The sequence below is a fragment of the Sinocyclocheilus rhinocerous genome, unplaced genomic scaffold (genome assembly GCF_001515625.1).
Source record: "Sinocyclocheilus rhinocerous isolate Xijiao unplaced genomic scaffold, SAMN03320098_v1.1 scaffold1641, whole genome shotgun sequence".
Taxonomy (NCBI): Eukaryota; Metazoa; Chordata; class Actinopteri; order Cypriniformes; family Cyprinidae; genus Sinocyclocheilus; species Sinocyclocheilus rhinocerous.
This window is the reverse complement of record NW_015635066.1, coordinates 286,617-307,772: the sequence shown is the minus strand read 5'-3', so window position 1 is coordinate 307,772 and position 21,156 is coordinate 286,617. Positions and strand designations below refer to the sequence as shown.

General features: G+C 35.7%; 1 protein-coding gene across 3 annotated transcripts in view; it reads right to left on the bottom strand.

Annotated features, from left to right (window-relative positions):
• LOC107746640 (dehydrogenase/reductase SDR family member on chromosome X-like) overlaps window positions 1-21,156 on the bottom strand; it is a 52,842-nt gene that overhangs the window by 7,425 nt on the left and 24,261 nt on the right. For all 3 annotated transcript variants that reach the window (XM_016560937.1, XM_016560935.1, XM_016560936.1), the window contains 3 exons: window positions 11,354-11,455; window positions 7,748-7,955; window positions 1,757-1,964 (listed from right to left, as the gene is read on the bottom strand). In XM_016560937.1, the coding sequence (XP_016416423.1) occupies window positions 1,757-1,964; window positions 7,748-7,955; window positions 11,354-11,455 (518 nt within the window). The remainder of the gene's footprint in view (window positions 1-1,756; window positions 1,965-7,747; window positions 7,956-11,353; window positions 11,456-21,156) is intronic.

Here is a 21,156-nt window from a genome sequence, read left to right as displayed (position 1 = left end):
TAACGTTTATGACAGATAATATCATGATAATTTTCGCGTTTCCCTTACCGAATGTCGTATCCTGTCAGCAAAAACCTGTCCATGGGCTTTTTTGATTGCTTTCAGTTTAAGTGCCGGCAAAGCAGTGTTGCCAGATATTGATACTAAAACAAACAAAAAACTAAAAATAAATAAAAATAAACCTAAATGTTTTCCAATCTTTTGCAAATACAATAATATAAAGATATCGCTGACTCTAAACTGCAACTTCCTACTTTATTAACTTTCTAAAGTGTTAAATTAAGTGGAAAAGACAAGTCCAAAAACGCTTATAATAGCTGGATCTGGCAACACGGAGGCTGCGCCCACGCCCTCACTCACAACTCTCTGAAGCCTCGTTCACTCCGCCAGCGTCTTGGAGCGATCATTTTCATAACAGGGACACTAAACATTCTTGCAAACGGTCTAAACTGAATTATACATGTGATGCAGGCATTCATATGAGTAGTTTAACAGCAAATTAGTCATTTAAAGAACACATTTTATTTTTGAACATGAAAAGTTTACAGAGGTCGGGACCTCGGTGGCCTCATAGCTGGTTACGGGCCTGTATCTGAGGGAGAATATTCATGAACTCGCTAAATTTATTGCGTTTTAGATATGAAAGCTGGGAATTCTATATTGGACTGATAAGTAATGACAGTTATCGAGGATATTAGTTATTTTTTAATAAAAAATTTTACTAAAAAAAGGTAACAAAAATTTAAGAGAGATTTTAAATAGTAGGGGTCCCAACAAGGGTTATTAAAAAAAAAAATTTAATACAAATATAAAAATACATATACAATATAAAAATCTTAAACATTTTATTTCAGATAAAACTTTCTGTAACACTTCAGTATAGTGACCAATTATCACTATTAACTAGTTGCTTATTAGCAACCCTATTATTAACATATTGGGTGTTTATTAGTACTTACAAAGCACATTATTCATTATTACACATTCTGCACGACCATATTCTGCATCTCTAATCCTACCCAATACCTAAACTTAACAACTACCTTATTAACTACCTGACTAACTATTAATAAGCAGCAAATTAGTTGTTTATTGAGGCAAAAGTCGCAGTTAATAGTTTGTTAGTAGCGAGAATTGGACCTTAAAGTAAGCTTTCTCAACTACTAATTTCTAAATAATAGTTACCTATAGTTTATATTTTGCATTATCATGCAAGCCTCACAAAATTAATTAATTAATTAATATATTTTCTATTTACTTATTTATTTATTCATCCACCCATCCAATTCATTCCTTAATTTATTTATCATAAATAGTACAGTTTTTAAATATTTTTCATTTAACTGTTATCGTCTATAATATGAAAATAATCATTGTCCTATTGTTATTGAAAATTAGCATTTTTGTTTACAACCACTTAAAAGCAGTACATTCACTCTATAGTGTCTAGTCTAGTCCAATTCCACCTCATTTCCTGTCCTCTCTCTGTCCTGTCAATAAAAGCGGCAAAAAAGCCCAAAAATGAACCCAAACATGAGTGAAACTGAAGCTCTACACCTCAAGAATTCTCTTCCAAGCACAGACAGATGTCTGAATAAACCATCACGCCAGTGACTCAGGCCTAGTTTGGCTGACTTTCCAAAGTTTGGCAAGTTATTTAAGTGAAATAAGACATTCCAAATATGTCCAGGCAATTATTATCCTCCAGTAAACTTGACTAATGATGTTTTATAGAGGGCAGTATGATTTGCCTTACCCTGAAGAGCAGTTTTGTGAAAGGTTTCTTGGCCAGCTGGGCCGGGCTAGACAGATTGTCATACAGGGCTGTGTCCACCATGCCTGGGTCCACTGCGTTAACTGTTACAGGGTCACCTCTGACCCACAACTGGTCCTGCAGGTGGTAGGAGAACAGCAGCAGAGCCAGTTTACTCTGGGCGTATGCACCATGAGCACTATAACACATCCTGAGCAAGAGAGAATAAAAAAAAGAGACACTGAGTGTGGTTAAACAGCTATTTTGGTGGCAATGATCATTAATGTGTTGTTTACTGTAATTTGCATTTGTAAACCCATTATGACAAGAATGTGCTTGCTGATGTGTTGTTGCTTCAAGTCTGTTCATTTAATGTCCTCATAAATCACCTTCTCCTTGTAATACCTATGTCATACCCATGTCATTATACAAAAACGCGCGCGCACACACACACACACACACGATTTTGAATGAGCTTTTATTGTTATATATTTCTATATAGCTTTACCTTTTTAGGTTTTTCATGTACTATTTCTGTTATTTCAAGTTCATTGCAACTAGAATATTTTAGCATATACATTTAATTTGAATACCGTATTGTCCCGAATATAAGACGATGTTTTTTTCTTGGAAATACATCTGAAAAAACACGGTCGTCTTATATTCAGGGTCTAGACTTTGACATGTCAATAATACACCCACAACAATAGGTGGCGCCAAATACGCATAAAACGAGTGTGCCATGAAATACGTAATGTAATGCGTGCTGTAAAGATCGCGAGTGAAAACAAAAGAAAAAGAAAACCTTACAGCTGCACGAGTCGTGACTGTCACGTTAGCCTGACGGGACCAAACTCCCTTTGTGATTTAAAAAGTAAGACAGTACCCAGATTTGAAGACTACAGTAAGATTTAACTTCTACTGTTAATAAGATTTTGGTAGGCTACTATTAGATGGATAGCCTAAATGTCCTAATTCAGATGGGCTACCAGTTTTTTTTTTTTTTTTATGGTATATCAAAAAGTGTATATTTTTAAAATGTGATTGTTGGTACATTTTACCAGTTTTTACCATACTTTCAAAACAAAAATTAAAATAGGAAAAATATGCAATATGAAAATAATTGAAGACAAAATGTGTTTTACTGAGAAAAAACAAGATCTGGTTTTTAAAAAGCCTTTTTCCAAAAGGTACATCTGGAAAAAGGGGGGTCGTCTTATAATCAGGGTCGTCTTATATTCGGGCCAATACGGTAATTGCAGTTTTAGTTAACAATCATAAACAGAATTTGCAACTCATTTTATGACGCATTTCTGAATGAAACAGGATATTCAATGAGAAAAAAAAAAAAAAAACTACAGGGCAGGACTTGATTTTATGCACCAGAAATTGAATGGATCATTAAAAATGAGCTTTTCATAATACAATGGGATCAGAGGACGTGATCTCTGTACAACAGGCAGTTTTAAGAGAGCTGAAAAATGAGAAGGCTTGGTGACGTCAGGTGAAAAGGAAAGTTGTTTCAAAATTATTACATTGTTATGAATGATTCTGCAGATATTTTCATATCTTTGAAATAACACCTGACGTGATTAGAGGTCTTTTACACACCCTGAGATTGCCCATCAAGACATGCATTTTAAATATTCAATACCAATGCAACAATAATGCCTGACATAATACCCAGTCATTTATATATACATATTAATAAAAAATAATTTTAGGCTATTTTTTTCTTTTGTAATTAGTATCTTTGTTCTTCATTTTATTACTGACTATTTACTTAAATAATTTACTTGTTATCTTGAAATGTTTGATTGAATGATTGATTGTTCAATTACGAAATGCTTGATTTCAACATGTCCATTTTAATTTAATTTATTAAAGTTGTATATTAATATTCAACTTATAAAATAATTGGTTACACTTTATTTTAAGGTGTCCGTGTTACAGTGTAATTAAACATTTAAGTACTGAGTAATATTAACTAACTACATGTACTTACTATATGGGTTACTTGCGTGTAATTATGCATAATATATTGTTATTGTAAGTACATGTAACATGTGTAACAAGGACACCTTAAAATAAAGTGTTACCAAATAATTTTTTTAAAATCATATTAGTTTTAGCTGTGGTATTGGACTTGTCACTGAGAATCATGATATTTCAGCAGCATTAGTCTCATGACAATGCCATATGCTTTATGAAGGTCTGAGTATAAGATAAACTCTCAGACATCTAGAGGAGACAGTGACCCTCACATTAACAAACCAAAAATCTTGCATTTCTATGCAAGTTTCGAAGTCCTAGAATGCCCTAGAATCAAGAATCCATGTCTAATCTTTCAGCTGACTCATTTATCTGTTATTTATACCAGCAGATGTCTTTGCGCCCACCCCTGCCTCTCTCCCTCTCTCACCTTGAAGTGCATATTTATTAGGAATCTTCTGTGCCAACCCACAGCATGAGCCCCCCCCCACTTAACATACAGCATGGCAAGAAGTCATCGTCAGTTGCAGACGGGCACCTTGTTTGCTGTATTAGATTTGTTGTTTGTCAGTATTTATTGTAACACTCATAACCACCCCTTTCTGCCTCCCAGGAGGCTGTGCTGCATTCAGTCAATCAATAGACACATGGTGCTCTGAATCACGCTGCATGTTATAGCGACAGTGTCCTTGAGCCTTGAGTCTCTGCAGTAACATGACTGCAGTAACGAATGAGGACTCTCAAGACTGAAAAGCAATAAAAGCAGACCTGAGGAAAAATAGAATGAGGAATAAAGTAGATGCAAACAGGATGGACAAATCTGCACTATAGGAAGATCTGTGTTTAATATGAGAGAGGGAGACATTTTCGCCTTTAAGAATATTAGGGGTGCACCAATATTAAAATTCTGGCTAATACCGATAAGACAATATTATTTTCATGACGACAACTGATAAATGGCTAATATTAAAATCCAATACTTTTTTTTTTGTCAAAATGACAAAAGGCAATCATTTCAAATGCTACACTGGAATTCAAGCATCACGCTATTATAGTGTATGAATGGATATGAATAGATATTAATTTTGAGATCTGCTAGAATGGACGTAGGTATGTTGGGGCGTGTTAGAACGAGCCGTTTTAGGTAGGCGTGGTTAACTCTTAACTTTTATAAAGAATATCTCTTTGGTTTTGAGACTTTAGTGTTTGCAACTTTACAGATCTTCTTTATGCACCAAGAGCTTGTAACACTCCAAAGAGAAAGGAAAAATTGAAATCGCATCATATGACCCCTTTAACAGTGCTTAATAACAGAAAAGTATTAGTGTGTTTAAATAATTACTTAAAGTGAGTGTTAAAAATTACCTTTTTTTACATTTTCAAAAATATTTTGTTTAAGTGGTGATTAATTGAATTTATCGTAGTATCTTTACCATTATGGTCACACTTTAGTTTGGGGACCAGTTTTCACTATTAACTATTAACTATGACTTCTTAATAATCTCCTTATTAATAGTTAGTAAGGTAGTTGATAAGTATGGGGCAGGAGTAAGGGATCTAAAATATGGTCATGCAGAATGAGGCATTGATATGTGCTTTGTTAGCAAACAGCCAATATGCTAGTAATATGCATACTAATAAGCAACTAGTTCATAGTGAGTCCCTAAGCTGACGTGTTACCCTTATTATTTAAGCAATTATGAAATTATGACTAAATTAATTTCTGAAACTTTACTGAAACCCAAGGTCATATATACGGTATGATATATATATATATAGTCTCAATAATGTTGATAGTCACTGCAATCAACTCTTAAGCTAAATAAACGATATGGATATTAGATTACAAAACTGTTCATGGGCATCAGAAACTTTGTGTGTGGGAGAGAAGACCCACCCACTTTTAAAGTTCAGTGATATTGGACACATCCACTTTACTGTCTCTAATTCAGCACATATGTCTGTTCACTTTTCAGAGCACCGTCAGTCACATCCATTCCACTTGAAGAATGCCCTAATAAACTAAACACCATTCCACGTTTTAGCTACAGCCTTGACTTCCATGCTGATGCTTCCTCAAATCCATTCCACTTGGCTCATTCAGAGTATATACTGTATGAATTAAACTCCATTCCATGTTTTCACTATTCGCACCTGGTGCACTCCTGCGACACAGCAAGGTAAACAAAGGTAGACAAAGCAAACTAAACAAGCTGGCATTAAAGTGAATGTTCATCATTTGTTCACCTGACCTGTTGCATTTAAAGTCATCATGTAGTCTTTGTTGCAGCATTAAATGACAGTTACACTTACACTTACACTATTTTGTTATAATGGAGTTATCTGACGTCTTTGCTAGACTAGATAGCTAGCTACAGTACGTCAAATTTTTTTTTTGTTCAAAACAACTTACTAGACTTTCAAACGCTGTGTCAATTTTTGGGAAACCTTGTCAGGTATGTGGTAACCGTTTTAGGATATAAAAGCAATTGTTTAATTAAAAGGCTCCAGGAAATTGCATCTGGTCCAGTAAAAATTTTTTGAGTGAGGACCCACTTTATTGTCACACCACACAAGTTTTTATTACATGATCACTATTGCCTTGTCTGTTATTACCGATAGTTTGATATGTACAGAGTATTTATGCGTTTTTTTTAACCTAAATCACAGCAGCATCCATCTGTGAAAGATGTAGGCTGTCAAACATACACAACTGTTAGTCAATCATAGCAGTGGGAGCCATATGTCTTGACTGTGAAACAGAGTAGACTTTAATAATATGCATTTATGGTGTAATTGCTAAATTTTCATGTCAATCCATGTTCATATTTACTGAAAACAATGGGCTGTTACTTTAATTCAGCGCTTGCAGCGCAGCAATAGACTCGGTGTGGGCAGTGTCCATCTATGAAGAATGTGCGCTGTCAAACATGCACAACGTTAGCCAATCATAGCAGTGGGCATTTACTTCCGAGTCTACAATCTGCCACGCCTATTCAAACAGAGCGTTCAGGGGTCAAAACAGGAAAGAAAATAGCCTATTACTTCTAAATTGTTTTGTCAAGAATGTAAAAATCTTGATAAGATTATAAATGGATATCAGAGAAGAGTGCAAAAAAAAAAAAAAAGGCAGTTCATGACCCCTTTAATAAAGAATATACAATTTGTTCGGACTGAATTCAAAATTCTGACTGCAAACACAGAAAATACAAAATTGTATGTCTTTTTTGTCTAACATTATACATTCAGCAGTGGCCTTGGGCCCAATCGAATATATTTTAATTTTAAATATAAGTAGGAAGATTAAATCTAGGGGTGCTCCGATGCTGTTACTTTAATTCAGCGCTTGCAGCGCAGCAATAGACTCGGTGTGGAAACAATCTCTGCACTGCTGCAGACGCTTCGCTCAGGATTTTTGAGGCCGATCACCGATCACAGAAAGCAGTATCTGCCGATACCGATCACTTATACCGTTCTTTTTAAAGCCTTCTTTTTATCATTTATAACTATTTATAGTTTAAACACTGGCAAGAATTAAAAAGTAATGCAATTTATAAACTTTAGTGACGATGTGACACTGCCTCGATTGTGCAAGTGACAATTCCGGTGTCAACTGTGCAGCTGGCTTATAGACAGACGCGATGTGAAGCCATTTGCGTATTTTGAGAGAGAAAGAGAGAGAGCGTACGGTGATTCACGCACGTTGTTTGTGAAGTTACGTCTCACACAAGGTTTTCAAATTACTTTAAAAGGCCGCTGCATGTCGTGCCAAACCTCTCACGGCAGCGTCATCAGCTTGAGATCGTTTTTTTGAGATCGGCCTTTTTAGAGACCGCCGATCAATCATCCCAATGTGATTATCGGCCGATAATGATCGGTAGCCGATCAATCGGAGCACCCCTAATTAAATCTTTGTCTTTAAGATTCAGCTTGTCCTTTCCATTCACAAAAAGGCTTTAGGCAAGAAAAGAATCTCAATTATAATTCAAAAAAGCTTCTAACCTTCCCTGCAAGTCATCCAGAGTTAATCTTCCTCCATAGTGGGTAGCTGAAGACATAATAACTATTCTGGAACATTTCCCAGGTTTGCCTGACTTCTTCAGCACATCCAGCAACAGGTTGGTTAACAGGAAATGGCCCAGGTAGTTTAGCCCAAAGTGTAGCTCAAATCCATCCTCTGTTCTCCTCTCCGGAACAAGCATAACGCCAGCTGCAGACATAAAGGAACATCATTGCTGATATATTATGAACAGACAGAATATGCAGGCCACCAGGCAGAATCCTACTAGGCTTGATCAAGTATTCACTCCTTGAAAATGACTCATGAGTCACTTCTGAGTCACTCTTTCCTCTGGTTTGAAAAGCGATGAACTTCACACACTTGGAGAACATTGTACCGCATGCAGCTCTCTGAATACTGTGGATTAGGTAATGCTGGTTTATTGATTTTATCGTTTTTTTAAATGGCTTTTAGCACACACAGAAGGATATCGGAGATGTATTTACATGAAACTGAACTAGCGAATAACCATTTCCTAAACTAATGTTCTTAATGTGTCTCTTTCTGCTTAATTCATGGTCTCGCTGAGAAGAAGTAATGCTTTCGATAAAAAGATGGGAAGAACATCATGCGTCACATTCACACATAAAAATATCCCTCTACAGAAATGCATTTCTATGTCTTTAAAAGGAGCGCCACAAGATAATTAAAGTTGGTGGATCCCAATATCAAATAGATGTAATCTAGTTTAAAACCCTGACCGAGACGGAGCACCAGCATTCATAAGCTTGTGCTCTTGAAAACATGTTTCATTATTATTTGGTCTTAACAGAATTACAGCTCAGTTTGCAGGAGAAAACAGTAATCAGGATTATAAAAATGTCCTCAGCATATTAAATCAACATGAAACAATATGTTTTTCTTTAATTAATCTCGTGCTGGAAAGTAGGTCTGGGCAATATGCCAAAATTATTATCATGATATTTCTTTCCACATCATACATACTGATATTTATCACAATATTCATTTATCATTTACCATGGGGAAGGAAATGCTTTCTAAATGTTTGGTAAGCCCAAAGAATGAATGTGAACATACATTGTTTGTTCACAATTAAACTCCAAGATACCTTTTAATTTAGGGCCTCCTGAAACCCATTTTATGTTTTCCATTTTATTTTTTGGATTCTGTTTTATTATTTAATACAAATGTTTCATCAAAAATGGTGTTGAATGAAATGAATTGATAACTTAATTTATTAAATCTTTTAAAATGTAATCAAATTAAAATATAACAACTAATTTAAAACAAAGCACAGAGTTTTTTTCAGTTCTGCAGAACTGTATAAATTAAAATGAGTGAAAAAAAATCTTAGCATGATATTCCTTAAAAATAATAATATGTTTACAGAATATTATTACACAGCTCTCTGGAATACTTGATTCTGTTTGGTCAGTCGCCGACTGGTGTTGACAATGGTGTTGACGTTGTTATCAATAGTATACAGTATATTCTTCATTCAAAAGGAGAAATGGAAACAAGGATATACGAGATAAACGCAGATATACAAAATGTAAACAAAGCAGCTCTTGCTTACCATTTTGAATATCAGTTATGTTGATATCTTTCTTCATTTTAAGCGGCTCATGTTGTTATGAAAATATTTGCGTATTGGAATGCTTGGGTAAGATAATGTTACCTTAAAACAGTCTGTGCCATCTTGACTTGCTTGCTTGTTTTCATCACTTTTGCTTTAATTTTCGACTCATTCACTAAACTGAACATCCAGTCAGAGTTCGCACACTCACCGACGGCCCCAACGCTGATTCAGCATGTTTAATCGGGCAAAATGCCATCAACATGAGCCCGACGAGAGCCGATGTGTGCAAAACTTGTCTGACAGACACTCGACGGTGGCCCAACGTTTGTCACCAGTCACTTGGTGTGTCCCAGTGTTTATTAGCAGATAACAACTGTTGCCGTTAACAATGCCAAATAACATACACTCATCCAGGTATTTGAGGCCAGTTCTTTAAAATCTCTCAAAGCACACCCCTGCGCTCTCTCTTTAGTGAATGATACGACTGTACATTATGCCTTAAATGTGAGTTTTGTCTGAACTTTGTCTAGGCTCAAAGCCGTTTGTTAGCAACTGCTTTTCTTTGCGGAAGCTTTGCATTTGAAGTGCTTATAAAATATTTCATTTCAAATCAATATTTTGTATCTAATTATTTATTTAACTGGCAAGTAGCCGTGTAATAAGCAGTGTAATCCTCTGGCCTTTGGATGGAGATTTACTGCTGATCACAGAACTGTGCTTCACTGAAAGATACGCATGACAATCGCAGCTTCTGTCGAATCGCGATCTCGATTCCATTTCGATTTATCGTGCAGCCCTAGTGTAATGTATATCCAGCCAGTTGTTATTGCAGAATAAACCCCTTCAGGGCGTTGCAAGACTGTACATTATCCCTAAGGTAATATATTTCTGTTATAATTTCTTCAAGTTAAACCCCACTCTTTTGGCGGGTTGTCATAAAGATCTTTGAGTTTTGGTTAATATTGGATGGCAGTTTTTCCTCGCTAAAAGTTATGTTTATTTCTGATGTGTTTACTAGACTGTTAGATTAATCCATAGAGTAAAAATGTCCAGAGCTTATCTTTATCAACATAAATTTTACAACAAACCCGATATGTTATGGTTTATTGTCCAACCCTACTGGAAAGTTAAACCTAATGCATCCTAATGTTATCGATCCATGATTGAAGGATCTCTGAAAAGACAATCAATGTCCCCTGACTCTCCCTCAGACACATGCAGTGTCCTGTCCAGCCAGGGCACTAGAGGGGTCAAGCGTTGACCTTTCTGTATCATTAGACCCTCAATGGGGTGGCACAAATGCATTTGCCCATCAACCGGCATCAGAGGGGAGGGGTGTGTGCCACAGAGAACAAACGGGAAAAGGGGAGCGTGAATTATTAATTCTCTCTGTTAGGGAGAGGACAGTGTGTGACTGCTCCTGTCATTTTGAGGCATTCCCTGGAGCAGGCTTCTAAATAAAAGTCACTCTTTTAAAACAAACAACCCCTAAGGCCCTCAGGACACAGACCAGACATGTCCAACAGAGCGAGCTTAGGAGGACGCAAGAGATTTCAGGTTGAGAGACAAGATGTACAGCCCTTAAAAATGATAAATAGCTAACACTTCACAGTAAGGTTCAATTTGTTAACATGAATGTATTAAGTATCACAAACTAACAATGAACAGCAATTGTGCAGTATTTATTAATCTAGGTTATAGAAAAAATATACTATTATTCATTGCAATTTCATGTTTGTTCATTGTACCTATTCATATATACAATATGAAATGTTAAAATGTCTATGGATAAATTAATATGGACCTAAAATAATAAATGCTTTAACAAATACTGCATTTTCAGTACTAATGTATTGTTAACAATAGTAATGCTTTCAATAAATAAACTTAATGTTAGACACTGAAAATATGACAGAATATAAACTATTACAGCACAACTGCTGTGACCTAATGATGCGTTTTTTTTTATTTTTTTAAAGAAACTAGAGAAATTGAGGAATTTACATACCATTATTGACAAGGACGTGTAGTGGCAAACCTTTGGCTTTATATCTCTGGACAAAGTGTCGTACAGATGTCAAAGAGGCCAAATCCAGGTACATGAACTCCACTAAAAACAAAGAGATTACAAAATCAGTACTACAAGCAGCACCTATAAGAACACATGCTGTAAATGAATGTAGGCAATTCAACAATATAAAGCTTCAAAAATTACAACTACATAATTTACTCAGCCTCAAGTTGTTCCAAACCTGTATGCTTGTCTTTCTTCTGTGGAACATGAAAGAAGAGACATTTCTCAAAATATCTTCTAGTTCCACAGAAGACTGAAAGGTTTGGAATGGCATGAGAGTGAGTAGGCTAAATGATGACAGAATTCATTCATTTCATTCAAACTTTCTAACAAGGCTTTGTCAAGGCAACATTTTGTTTTTACAAATTTAGCTTTTCCTGTTAAAAAGGAATCCTCTTTTAACACTTTCTTACCTTCAATTCACTTCAATTCTACTGCCTTACATTAACATATGAATTGCACTTATGCATCCTGTTTGCTACCAAGGCAAAATCAGGAACTGAATTAGAATTTAGAAAAAGCATTCTCAATTAAATTCCGAATGGCACACAACCCTGGTAATCACACATAATGAATTGCTCAAGGACGGCACAAGCATGTGAATGGCAGTAATACCGAATCATCCAATAATGTGAGGTCTTTGCGAAAGGTCTTCCTTTGACCAACTGAACAAGTCTTTTCAGGATTCAAATTGGTTCACACTAGGGCTGTGCGATATTGAAGAAAAATGCGATATGCGATAACTCATTAAATAATGCGATATTCGATATCCGATACGATAATGCTTAAAGTGCCACATGCTCAGATGAAACAGTTTTACTCAGCTGTTGCTGAGTCAGTTCTGTGAACTTCTAGAACTATCTTGTGTTTTACTCGAGCATTACATAAAAATGTCATTTTAACATGAGTTTAGGAACTGAATAATAAAAAGGAAAAATAAAACACTGCGTAGTATTTACTCTTTGAATTCCATATGCACTGATTCTTATTGAAGCTACAAAAGTTATTTAGGCAAGAGCAGTGAGTGATTTTCTCTTTGTCTTTTGTTCATTGCCCCAAATATTGCAAGCTGTAGTGATATGCATATTGCGATATGTACATTTGCGATATTTCGATAATTTTGATATATTGCACAGCCCTAGTTCACACATTTGCATGATCACAGCAATAAGTATTCAATATAACAACAGAATTATTCCACAATAAAGATGACATACTGAATGCACGGTATATTTTCATATGCAGCTCATAACAGTCAAAGCATTTGCCCCCCTCAAATAAAACAAGTAAACTCAGCTTGTCAGCTTGTTTTACAGGGCTTGGTTTTAAACAGTAGTTGCAGGCTAAATGTCTGTTGATTCATCCAGCGCTCTCATGCCGTAGTTCATTTAATAACCTTATTCTGTTGGTCTGTACATCAAAGCACATGTCCAATTAGTCTCATTTCAAAGCATGCAAATTATTCCAATCGCTAATGCTCACGTAAAGTCAAAAGGACATTTCTTCCATCAACCCAAATGACCTATCAGTGTTTCAATTAGAGGTCGACCGATAGTGGATTTTACCGATACCGATAGCTAGGTTGGACCACACTGGCCGATACCGATTAATCAACCGATAGTTTTTAAAATGGTAAACGAAAACGAAAACAGAGCTTTACTATTTAAAAAAAAAAAGCAGTAGCAGTACTGAACCATACTTTGTAAATGAATAAACATATTAATATTAATTATTATATTGATCATTAAAGTTATTTCATAGTTTACTAATGTTAAAAAAGAAACTTTAAAATGTAAAAATATAGCCTATTAGAAATAGTAAATGTTGAAATGAACACACTAGGAACAATACTTTTACAGCTAGATAAACATCTGAAACCAACAAAATCACCCCTAAAAATCTGCTCCAAGAGATACAAAACTACCAACAAAACAATAATGTTTACCAGGTAGTGTAGCTGAATTTGAATGTTATTGTTTAGTCTTGACTCTTGACAATGCAGCTCAATATACTGTACATCTGAAAAACGTAATTTGAAGTTAGGTCCATTTTATTTTATGCATAATAAACTATCAGTCTGTCACTTTTCTTTGATGTAACTAGTGTTGTCAGAAGACCCGGTACTTCGGTACCAAGTCGGTACTAAAAAAATTAAAACGTTACGGTACCAGCTTTTTAAGTACCGGTGGTATTGAGTACCCGGTCAACCCGGTTCTTGATGCGCTATCCGAAATTCTCTTCATAAAAGCACTGAGACGTGGCAACCTCAAAAGGAGGAAACACATCAAACTAATAAAACACTTTAAAGACGACTCTCTAGCAGGTTTTAAAAGCCCTTTAAAATTAAATATGTACACAGTTTGGATTAAATGAAAGTACATTCAAATTGTATCTCCTGTATAGACTTTACAATAAGATACCATTCATTAACATGACTTTTAACAGATTGAACTTTTGATTTTATGTATTAGTAAATTTTTTATTTAACCCTAAAAGAATATTGCTATATAACTATTGTTTATTGATAGGTCATGTTATCAAACAAATGTAATCTTATTGTAAAGTGTTTTTAATACTACAGTTTTCATCTATTTGATATACACTTGTCTTAAAATATATGTAATCTTATCTAAATGTATTATAAAATCTGAGGTTTGTTATTTACTGAAAAGTTCTATTTTAGCTGGTGTCAATGATCTAATGTTGCATTTGGTCAGACTCAGTCCATTGCTTTACTTAAGTACATTATGCTTTCCTTTAACAGCTGCAGGCTGAGAAAGAACCTGAAACACACCAGCAAACCCAAAAACAGACAACAGTTTACAGTTGTTTTTTTGCTTTTGGGTGAAACTTGTTTACTTTTTTTTCATACTTTTATTACTTGTGGAAAAACCTGAAACACAATTTTAAATAAGTACAAAGAATGGCATTGAGTTTTGTACATTTCATTTTTGTTTGACTTTATTAACAAAAATAATGTGCTTTTTAATTAGCTTGTTTTTGTGTTTTGCTTTGGTACCGATATTGGTACAGAGAACCGTGGATTTTCACTGGTATTGGTACCGAACACAGAAATGTTGGTACCGTGACGACACTAGATGTAACACTAACAAACATTCTTTAAATTTGATATCTGCTTCATTTTGAATTAACAGGCCATATATGGATTTCACTTGGTCTCTAAAACCTAATCTGAATAATATGATGTGTCTTTATAATCCTTCCTGTTCTTGTTCTCCATCAACTTTAATTAGGCTTATCATTAATTCAGTCTGACGGGACTAACCTTTGAGCTAATAATGACTCCCAAGTGAGAATTAGACCATTACACGCCTGCCGGGGTGGACAGCAAGAAATGTACACAGGAGGCCCTATAAAAGAGCAGCGATACTTCAAGGATGTCTTTTAAATTAAATGTTTAGCGGAATTGTTGATGAGCTTGTCAGAACATGCCCAAGTATGGGTAGAAATTTGACATGACAAAGTCAGCGTTCTGTTTCTCATTTTGTTCATAGACATAGTAAACATATAAGCCCAAACCCAAGCTTTTAAAACTGCAGCATCTGCAAGTTGCTCTAATGTGGCTCAGAATGCTGTTGCGTTTACCTCAATAAGCCCTTTGGGCTTTCAGCTTATGAAAATGAGACACTACATTAAAATATTCCAGTCATATGCACATCATTGCTTCAATCAGTTTTAGTTGTCATGTTATGCAAATCCTGGTATTTTGTTCATTTTTCCCCCTCCCTGCATAATAGTGAGGTGAGGCAAGGTCAATATGACAAAACATGCACCTTTACTATCCCATCAAAACAGAGTCACCAAGAGTTAGATGTGGCCCATGGTTGTTTAGCAGATGTGTGCAAAAATAGTAATAATGTGGTGATAGGTCTTAAAATGACTGTTACCCCAATTAGCTCCTTTATTACATTCAAGATCATCCATTTATGATTTCATTAGTTTGTAAAAACATTTACTGAAATGAATTAAATGCAGCTGAAATTCCATTAAATTAATTAATCGAGCCTTTTCAACAAAAAGTAATTAGTTTGAATAAATCTGTTTTGATCTTGTATGAACCTAAATTCAAATACATTTCCAATTAAAGGACTATGGATTTCAAATTTTGCTACCATTCATGCAACATATCACACCATGTGCACTGCCTTTACCACTCAACTTTAACAAAGTACTGAAATTATTAATACATTAATTTTTTTTAAATATTTTTACAATTTTTGGCCAATGTTATACTAATCAATAATGGAAAACATATACTTATTTTACTTTAATAGAGTACTATATTAAAATATTAGTTTACTCAAAAACGAAAACTGCCATCATGTACTCATCCTCATACACAGTTGAGATTACATTTACCATATTTGATGTGTTATATTCGCATGACTCAGTTCACTTGACAAACATTTTACCATTTTATTAGATATAACTATTGTTATAAAACCCAACACACATAAACTCAAGGGTCTTTACACTAGAAACCGGTAAAATAAAAGTAAGAAATTGTGACATAAATATATTACTACTGTGTAGAATGTTCACAAAATAATAAAATGTATTAAAAAAAACTTATTTTTTAAGGAATATCAGGAAATAGCACACAGTTTTCAGGTTCGGTTTTTAATTTAAACAGTAAATCCCTGTAAATATTAGCCACACTTTTTGATTATTTAAATTTAATTAAACCATTAAAATGGAAAAATCAATCCATTTCTAATTTCTCTGTTTCAGTCTTTATCAATGTATATCCAGTTACTGCAAACAAAATATATCTATATAAAATAACCAAGTTAGTTAATAGAAACCAGAACTTAGCTAGATGGTATTATTCAATTTAACAGAAAGTAATGCAGTTAATTGCTTTATGAATACCTCTCTGATCCTCAAGGCGTCCTCATTTCTGAGATTTACTGGGATAAACACTACCACTCCCTTAAGGTTTATAGCCCATCTCTGGCTGATTGAAATTGGTTGTATGGATGGAAAGACCTTTGGGACTCTAACAGTGCTCTTGACCTGAATGCTATCAATCCATGAGATCAGCCCAGAATAAAATAATGAAAGAAAGGGGGAGAAGGGGATGGCAGGAGGGATGAGAAAACCAGGTGCAATGGCAGCCGAGGCGTATGGAAATGGCTGATAATAGGCCCTTGCTGCATCAGATCTATCATACAAACAGAAAAATATTGTCTGTCTGGCCCTCCCATTAAGACTTACAATTACATACTATTTCAATGGTGACTTAGAAGCAAAGCTCTCATACCAGTGATAAAATGTAAGTGTCTATTCCATTCAGCTCTTTGGCACAGCGTGCACCTTTCCGGTGCGGAGTACTCAACCGCATAATTAAACTAATTATAGTTACACAATTACAGCAATTACCCACTACATTACATTAATCGTTCAACGCTACCCCAGTTTAGAGTGTGAAATGCCATTCTGACCGGCAACCCTTCATTACAAAAACCACTCATTCATTCCCAAATAACAGAATGTTCTCAGACAGCTTATCAAGCGCAAAAGTGACAACCTATGATAGACCAGTTTCACTCGTGACTAGGTTAAAGTGCTCCCTTTTCTATTTTTTAAATATTGATCTTTTCTAAGTTATTGATTTTAAAGGACTTAATGACTCATTCATGCAGACATTTTTTGTACCTTGTTTTTGCATAATTTTTAATCAATAGATCATAGCAATATTGTGAAATGACAGAATTCTCCAATCATTGTATGTGCATCAGAGTGATTTAAAAGTAAGCAGAAGAATTTTGTAATGCGAGATGATAGTACAACTTATCTGCCTCCATCCAATCAACAAAGGCAAACTGAATCGACAGCCCCTCCAACATTTTTTTCGATAATCTTTTTCAAAATATTGCTTTAAATATTAAACTTTAAAGGGGTCACATGATGTTGCTAAAAAGAACATTATTTGGTGTATTTGGTGAAACGAAATGTGTTTATGTGGTTTAAAGTTAAGAAAACACATTATTTTCCACATACTGTACATTACACTGGACACATCTGAATATTTGGGTTGAACTATTCTGGAACAGTGTTGTAAATACAACTTAACCACTGATTTCTAGTCGTGTCCTCTTTTGGAAGGCCAAACAAAGTAGTTTCGCTTTCACAACGAAACACAGACGGGCTAGAGTGAGCAGAGTCCGGCTTGAGTGAGCGGTGGCGGGCAGGTTTGAGAACGGCGCGGCCTGCAACTTTACAGATCTTCTTGAAGAGCTTGTAACACTCCAAAGAGAAAGGAAAAATTGAAATCGCATCATATGACCCCTTTAATGAAACGTGTAGTAATTATAGCCTTACCAAGTCACTTAGTCTATTTTCATGAGAACGCTACAAAAGTCATCGACTCTCCTATAGTTTCACCCTTTACACAAATTAAATTATTTGAATTTATGACAAGAGTATTAAACAGAGGGGATATAAACAGGAAGAGTGATGTCTCTCTGTGGTGACATTGTGTATCATGACTCATAGAAATGAAAGGGCAGGGGGTGAGATACAGCTGAGTGTCTATGTGTGTGTGTGTGTGATATATCAGGACATGCTCATGGGGCAGAACCCTAATGATGTATTGTGCCCTCCCTTAGGTTTCTCTCTCTGTGTTGTGCATATATAAGAGGCAGTTTATGGTGTGAGGCAAAAGAGATGACTAAAGCTTGCGTAGCAGTTCCGTCTGTGGCAGTTTTATATTGTCTTGAAAAAGCTACTGTTTTTTAGGCTTCAGGCCATTTCCACTACAATATTGTCAACAAGGATCTATTAAGCATGCACTTCTTAGGGTGCTTTTACATTCGGTTAGTTTCAGAGGTCTAAGAACGGTTGGTCTAAATTGATATGTGTAGTATGTGCATTCCCAACACAAAGCGCACAATGGGCCTCATTCAAGAAACTTGCGTAAATACATAAGAAAAATTAATTTGCGTAATTTGAGTAATTTGCTCATTAAACAGACATTCCCGAAAACTCTCCTCGGGATTCACAAACGTGTCATAAACATTAGATTTGACTGTTAAAAACGTGTATGTTAATGAATTCCAATATTTCGAAAATAAGGGCACATGTGCACGCTCATTCACAATTAGCATAATCCCCACCTATGAATTACAACTAAGTTACCTGTCCAGGAACTCTTGGTAACTCTGTTTTCATGGGATAGTCTTCTGGACTCCCTTCCCAGGTTTGGCTCCAGTTTAATTAGCTGGGGGAAAACAATGCCAGATGCTCTTATGAAAATGGCCAGCTGGTGGCGCTTGAGAATGCTTTGGTGGCACAGCGTTTTTCCAGCTGCGCCACTTTGGTTGCTATTATTTTGAATATCCATGGCAGTAATGTTTTGCTAGTATCTTATTTTGAAGAATATTATTGAACATAAATATATAGCATACATCATGTACATGTAACATCATGTACAATGTTAATATCATGCCAATCCCTCCGAGAGTTGTCGTGACAGAAATATGTTGAAATTTGCCTTTTAAAAAATACATACACTACCATTCAAAAGTCTTTTTGTTTGGTTCTTGTAGAGTTGACTACATATAAATACTATATAAATCCCCAGCTCCACCTGTATAGATCTGCTACGGGGTGATTCATGTATGCTATATGGGGGTTATTTCATATATGTTATGTGAAGTAGCAGTATTTCTTACATGCTCACAGCAGCATGTTGTGGATGTATTGGTAGTAGCAAGTCTCGGTACTTGCTCTGCCACAGCAGCAGCAGGGTAGCAGATCTATTCCGCCAATGCCAAACACATTAACATTGTCATGTACAATGTTAATACCATGCCAATCCCTCCAAGAGTTGTCGTGACATAAATATGTTGAAATTTGCCTTTTAAAAAATACATACACTACCATTCAAAAGTCTTTTTGTTTGATTCTTGTAGAGTTGACTACATATAAATACACTCTATTTTTTATTGTGCTTGACGAGAGACCACAGCCAACAATCATGCTGTTCTCCCAAAACCACAACCTACAGAAACTCTATGATGGCAAGTTCTGTCCACGTATTTCTGCTCTGTGTTTTTTATTCCAGACTTCGTCAAAGCCCTTCAGTCGGTGGCTGTTCTGGCATGATTGATTGCTGGCGTGTCTCTTTCGGCGCGCTGCTGGACAGGGAAGCCTGCAGATGTTCTGTTCTGATTAAGAATCCGAGCTGCAGTAATGAGCACAAGAGCCCATGCACAACTCATGAGTGCAGTTTCCTGATGGCACCGGGCCAACAGGTCTGCCTTATAAGAGGTGAGTTAATCTGGGGATACAGCCCGCCACGGAATATACCCGTCTCATCCTTATTTGCTCTTTCTCTCATAATTTTCAGTTTGGATGTGCCAAAGAGTGTGGTAATGAGGTAATCTTGGCACCAAAGGTACAGTCCCGGCTGGGGGACACAGTGACTGGCATACCGCCATTTTCAAGTACCAACAAAGACATTTCCCCCCTTCTCCATCTTCAAAGGCTGCCAGTAAATCAGACAGACACTCCTGAGAGAGGAAGACTGATAGAAAATAACTCCTGGGTGAGTGACAGCTCTGGCTGTGACGCAAGGTTTTGTCAGCCGGGTCGGTCTCCAACAGGTCTACGAAATGTAGATGGAAGATAGAGATTGGACAGCAAATCTTAGAATGGATGATAAGATTTATCTCTCAGTATCAAGTCAGGAAGAGACAGAGTAGATCAATAAAGGACAGAGATAAAGAAAGGAACGGGCTGTTTTTTCCCACTGATGTCATAATTGCAGTGTCACTATTATAATGATGCCGCAGAAGATAAAAATGTAGGAGTGGTATATAATAAAAATGCAAAACAGATTATAACACACAGTGACATGCACAAACGCTATCAAGTGCTCTGTCTTTGACACCTCACAGATGTATGTGCCTCCTGTTTAGTTCATATGCACCCGTGTCTCTATAATAACATTTTCTTACATGTTGTAAACAACTGTTGTGAACCTTTGACACACAGTGTGTGTTTTGGGCATATGTTGGGGCGTCTGTCTAATTACATCAGGCAGTAGGGTGCCGTCACCCCTGCAACGAGCAGACATTTTCCCAAACACCGACTCCACTGGTGAGGATCCAGAAGGTTCTGTGCAGGTTCTGACTGTGCAGACGTCTGCTGTTCACATCAGCTGCCAGCTGGCTGTCAACAGGTACCACAATAAACTCTCAACATGACCTACTGAGAATTACATACAGGTTAATAGGAAGTTTACAATAAACAATTCAGTTTGAGTACATAATAAGACCAGAATTGAGAGTCATAAACAGTGTTATTTTAGTATCACTGAGATACTATTATAATTTGAATTTTCCATTTTAATTTTGTATCTGTTCCAATTTTAGTAATTATGTTTTTGTTTTTTTTAAATATGTCTATTTTTTATTAATTTTATTTTAGTTTTAGTTATTTTTTTTGACAACTAGCTGAAATAAAATGAGCATAAGTTTTCTAAACTATTTTATTTCTATACAGTGGTGGCCAAAATTATTAGAACACTAGTATTTTCACCAGCTGAAAAATGGTTTTAAGTCAGTTATTTCTATCTTTTGCTGTAGTGTGTCAGTAGGAAATATCAGTTTACATTTCCAAACATTCATTTTGCCATTAATTGTAATAATTGAGATTGTTGTTTGCACAAGGAGTGACAACAGCCAGTGCTCCACACAGAGATCTGATCT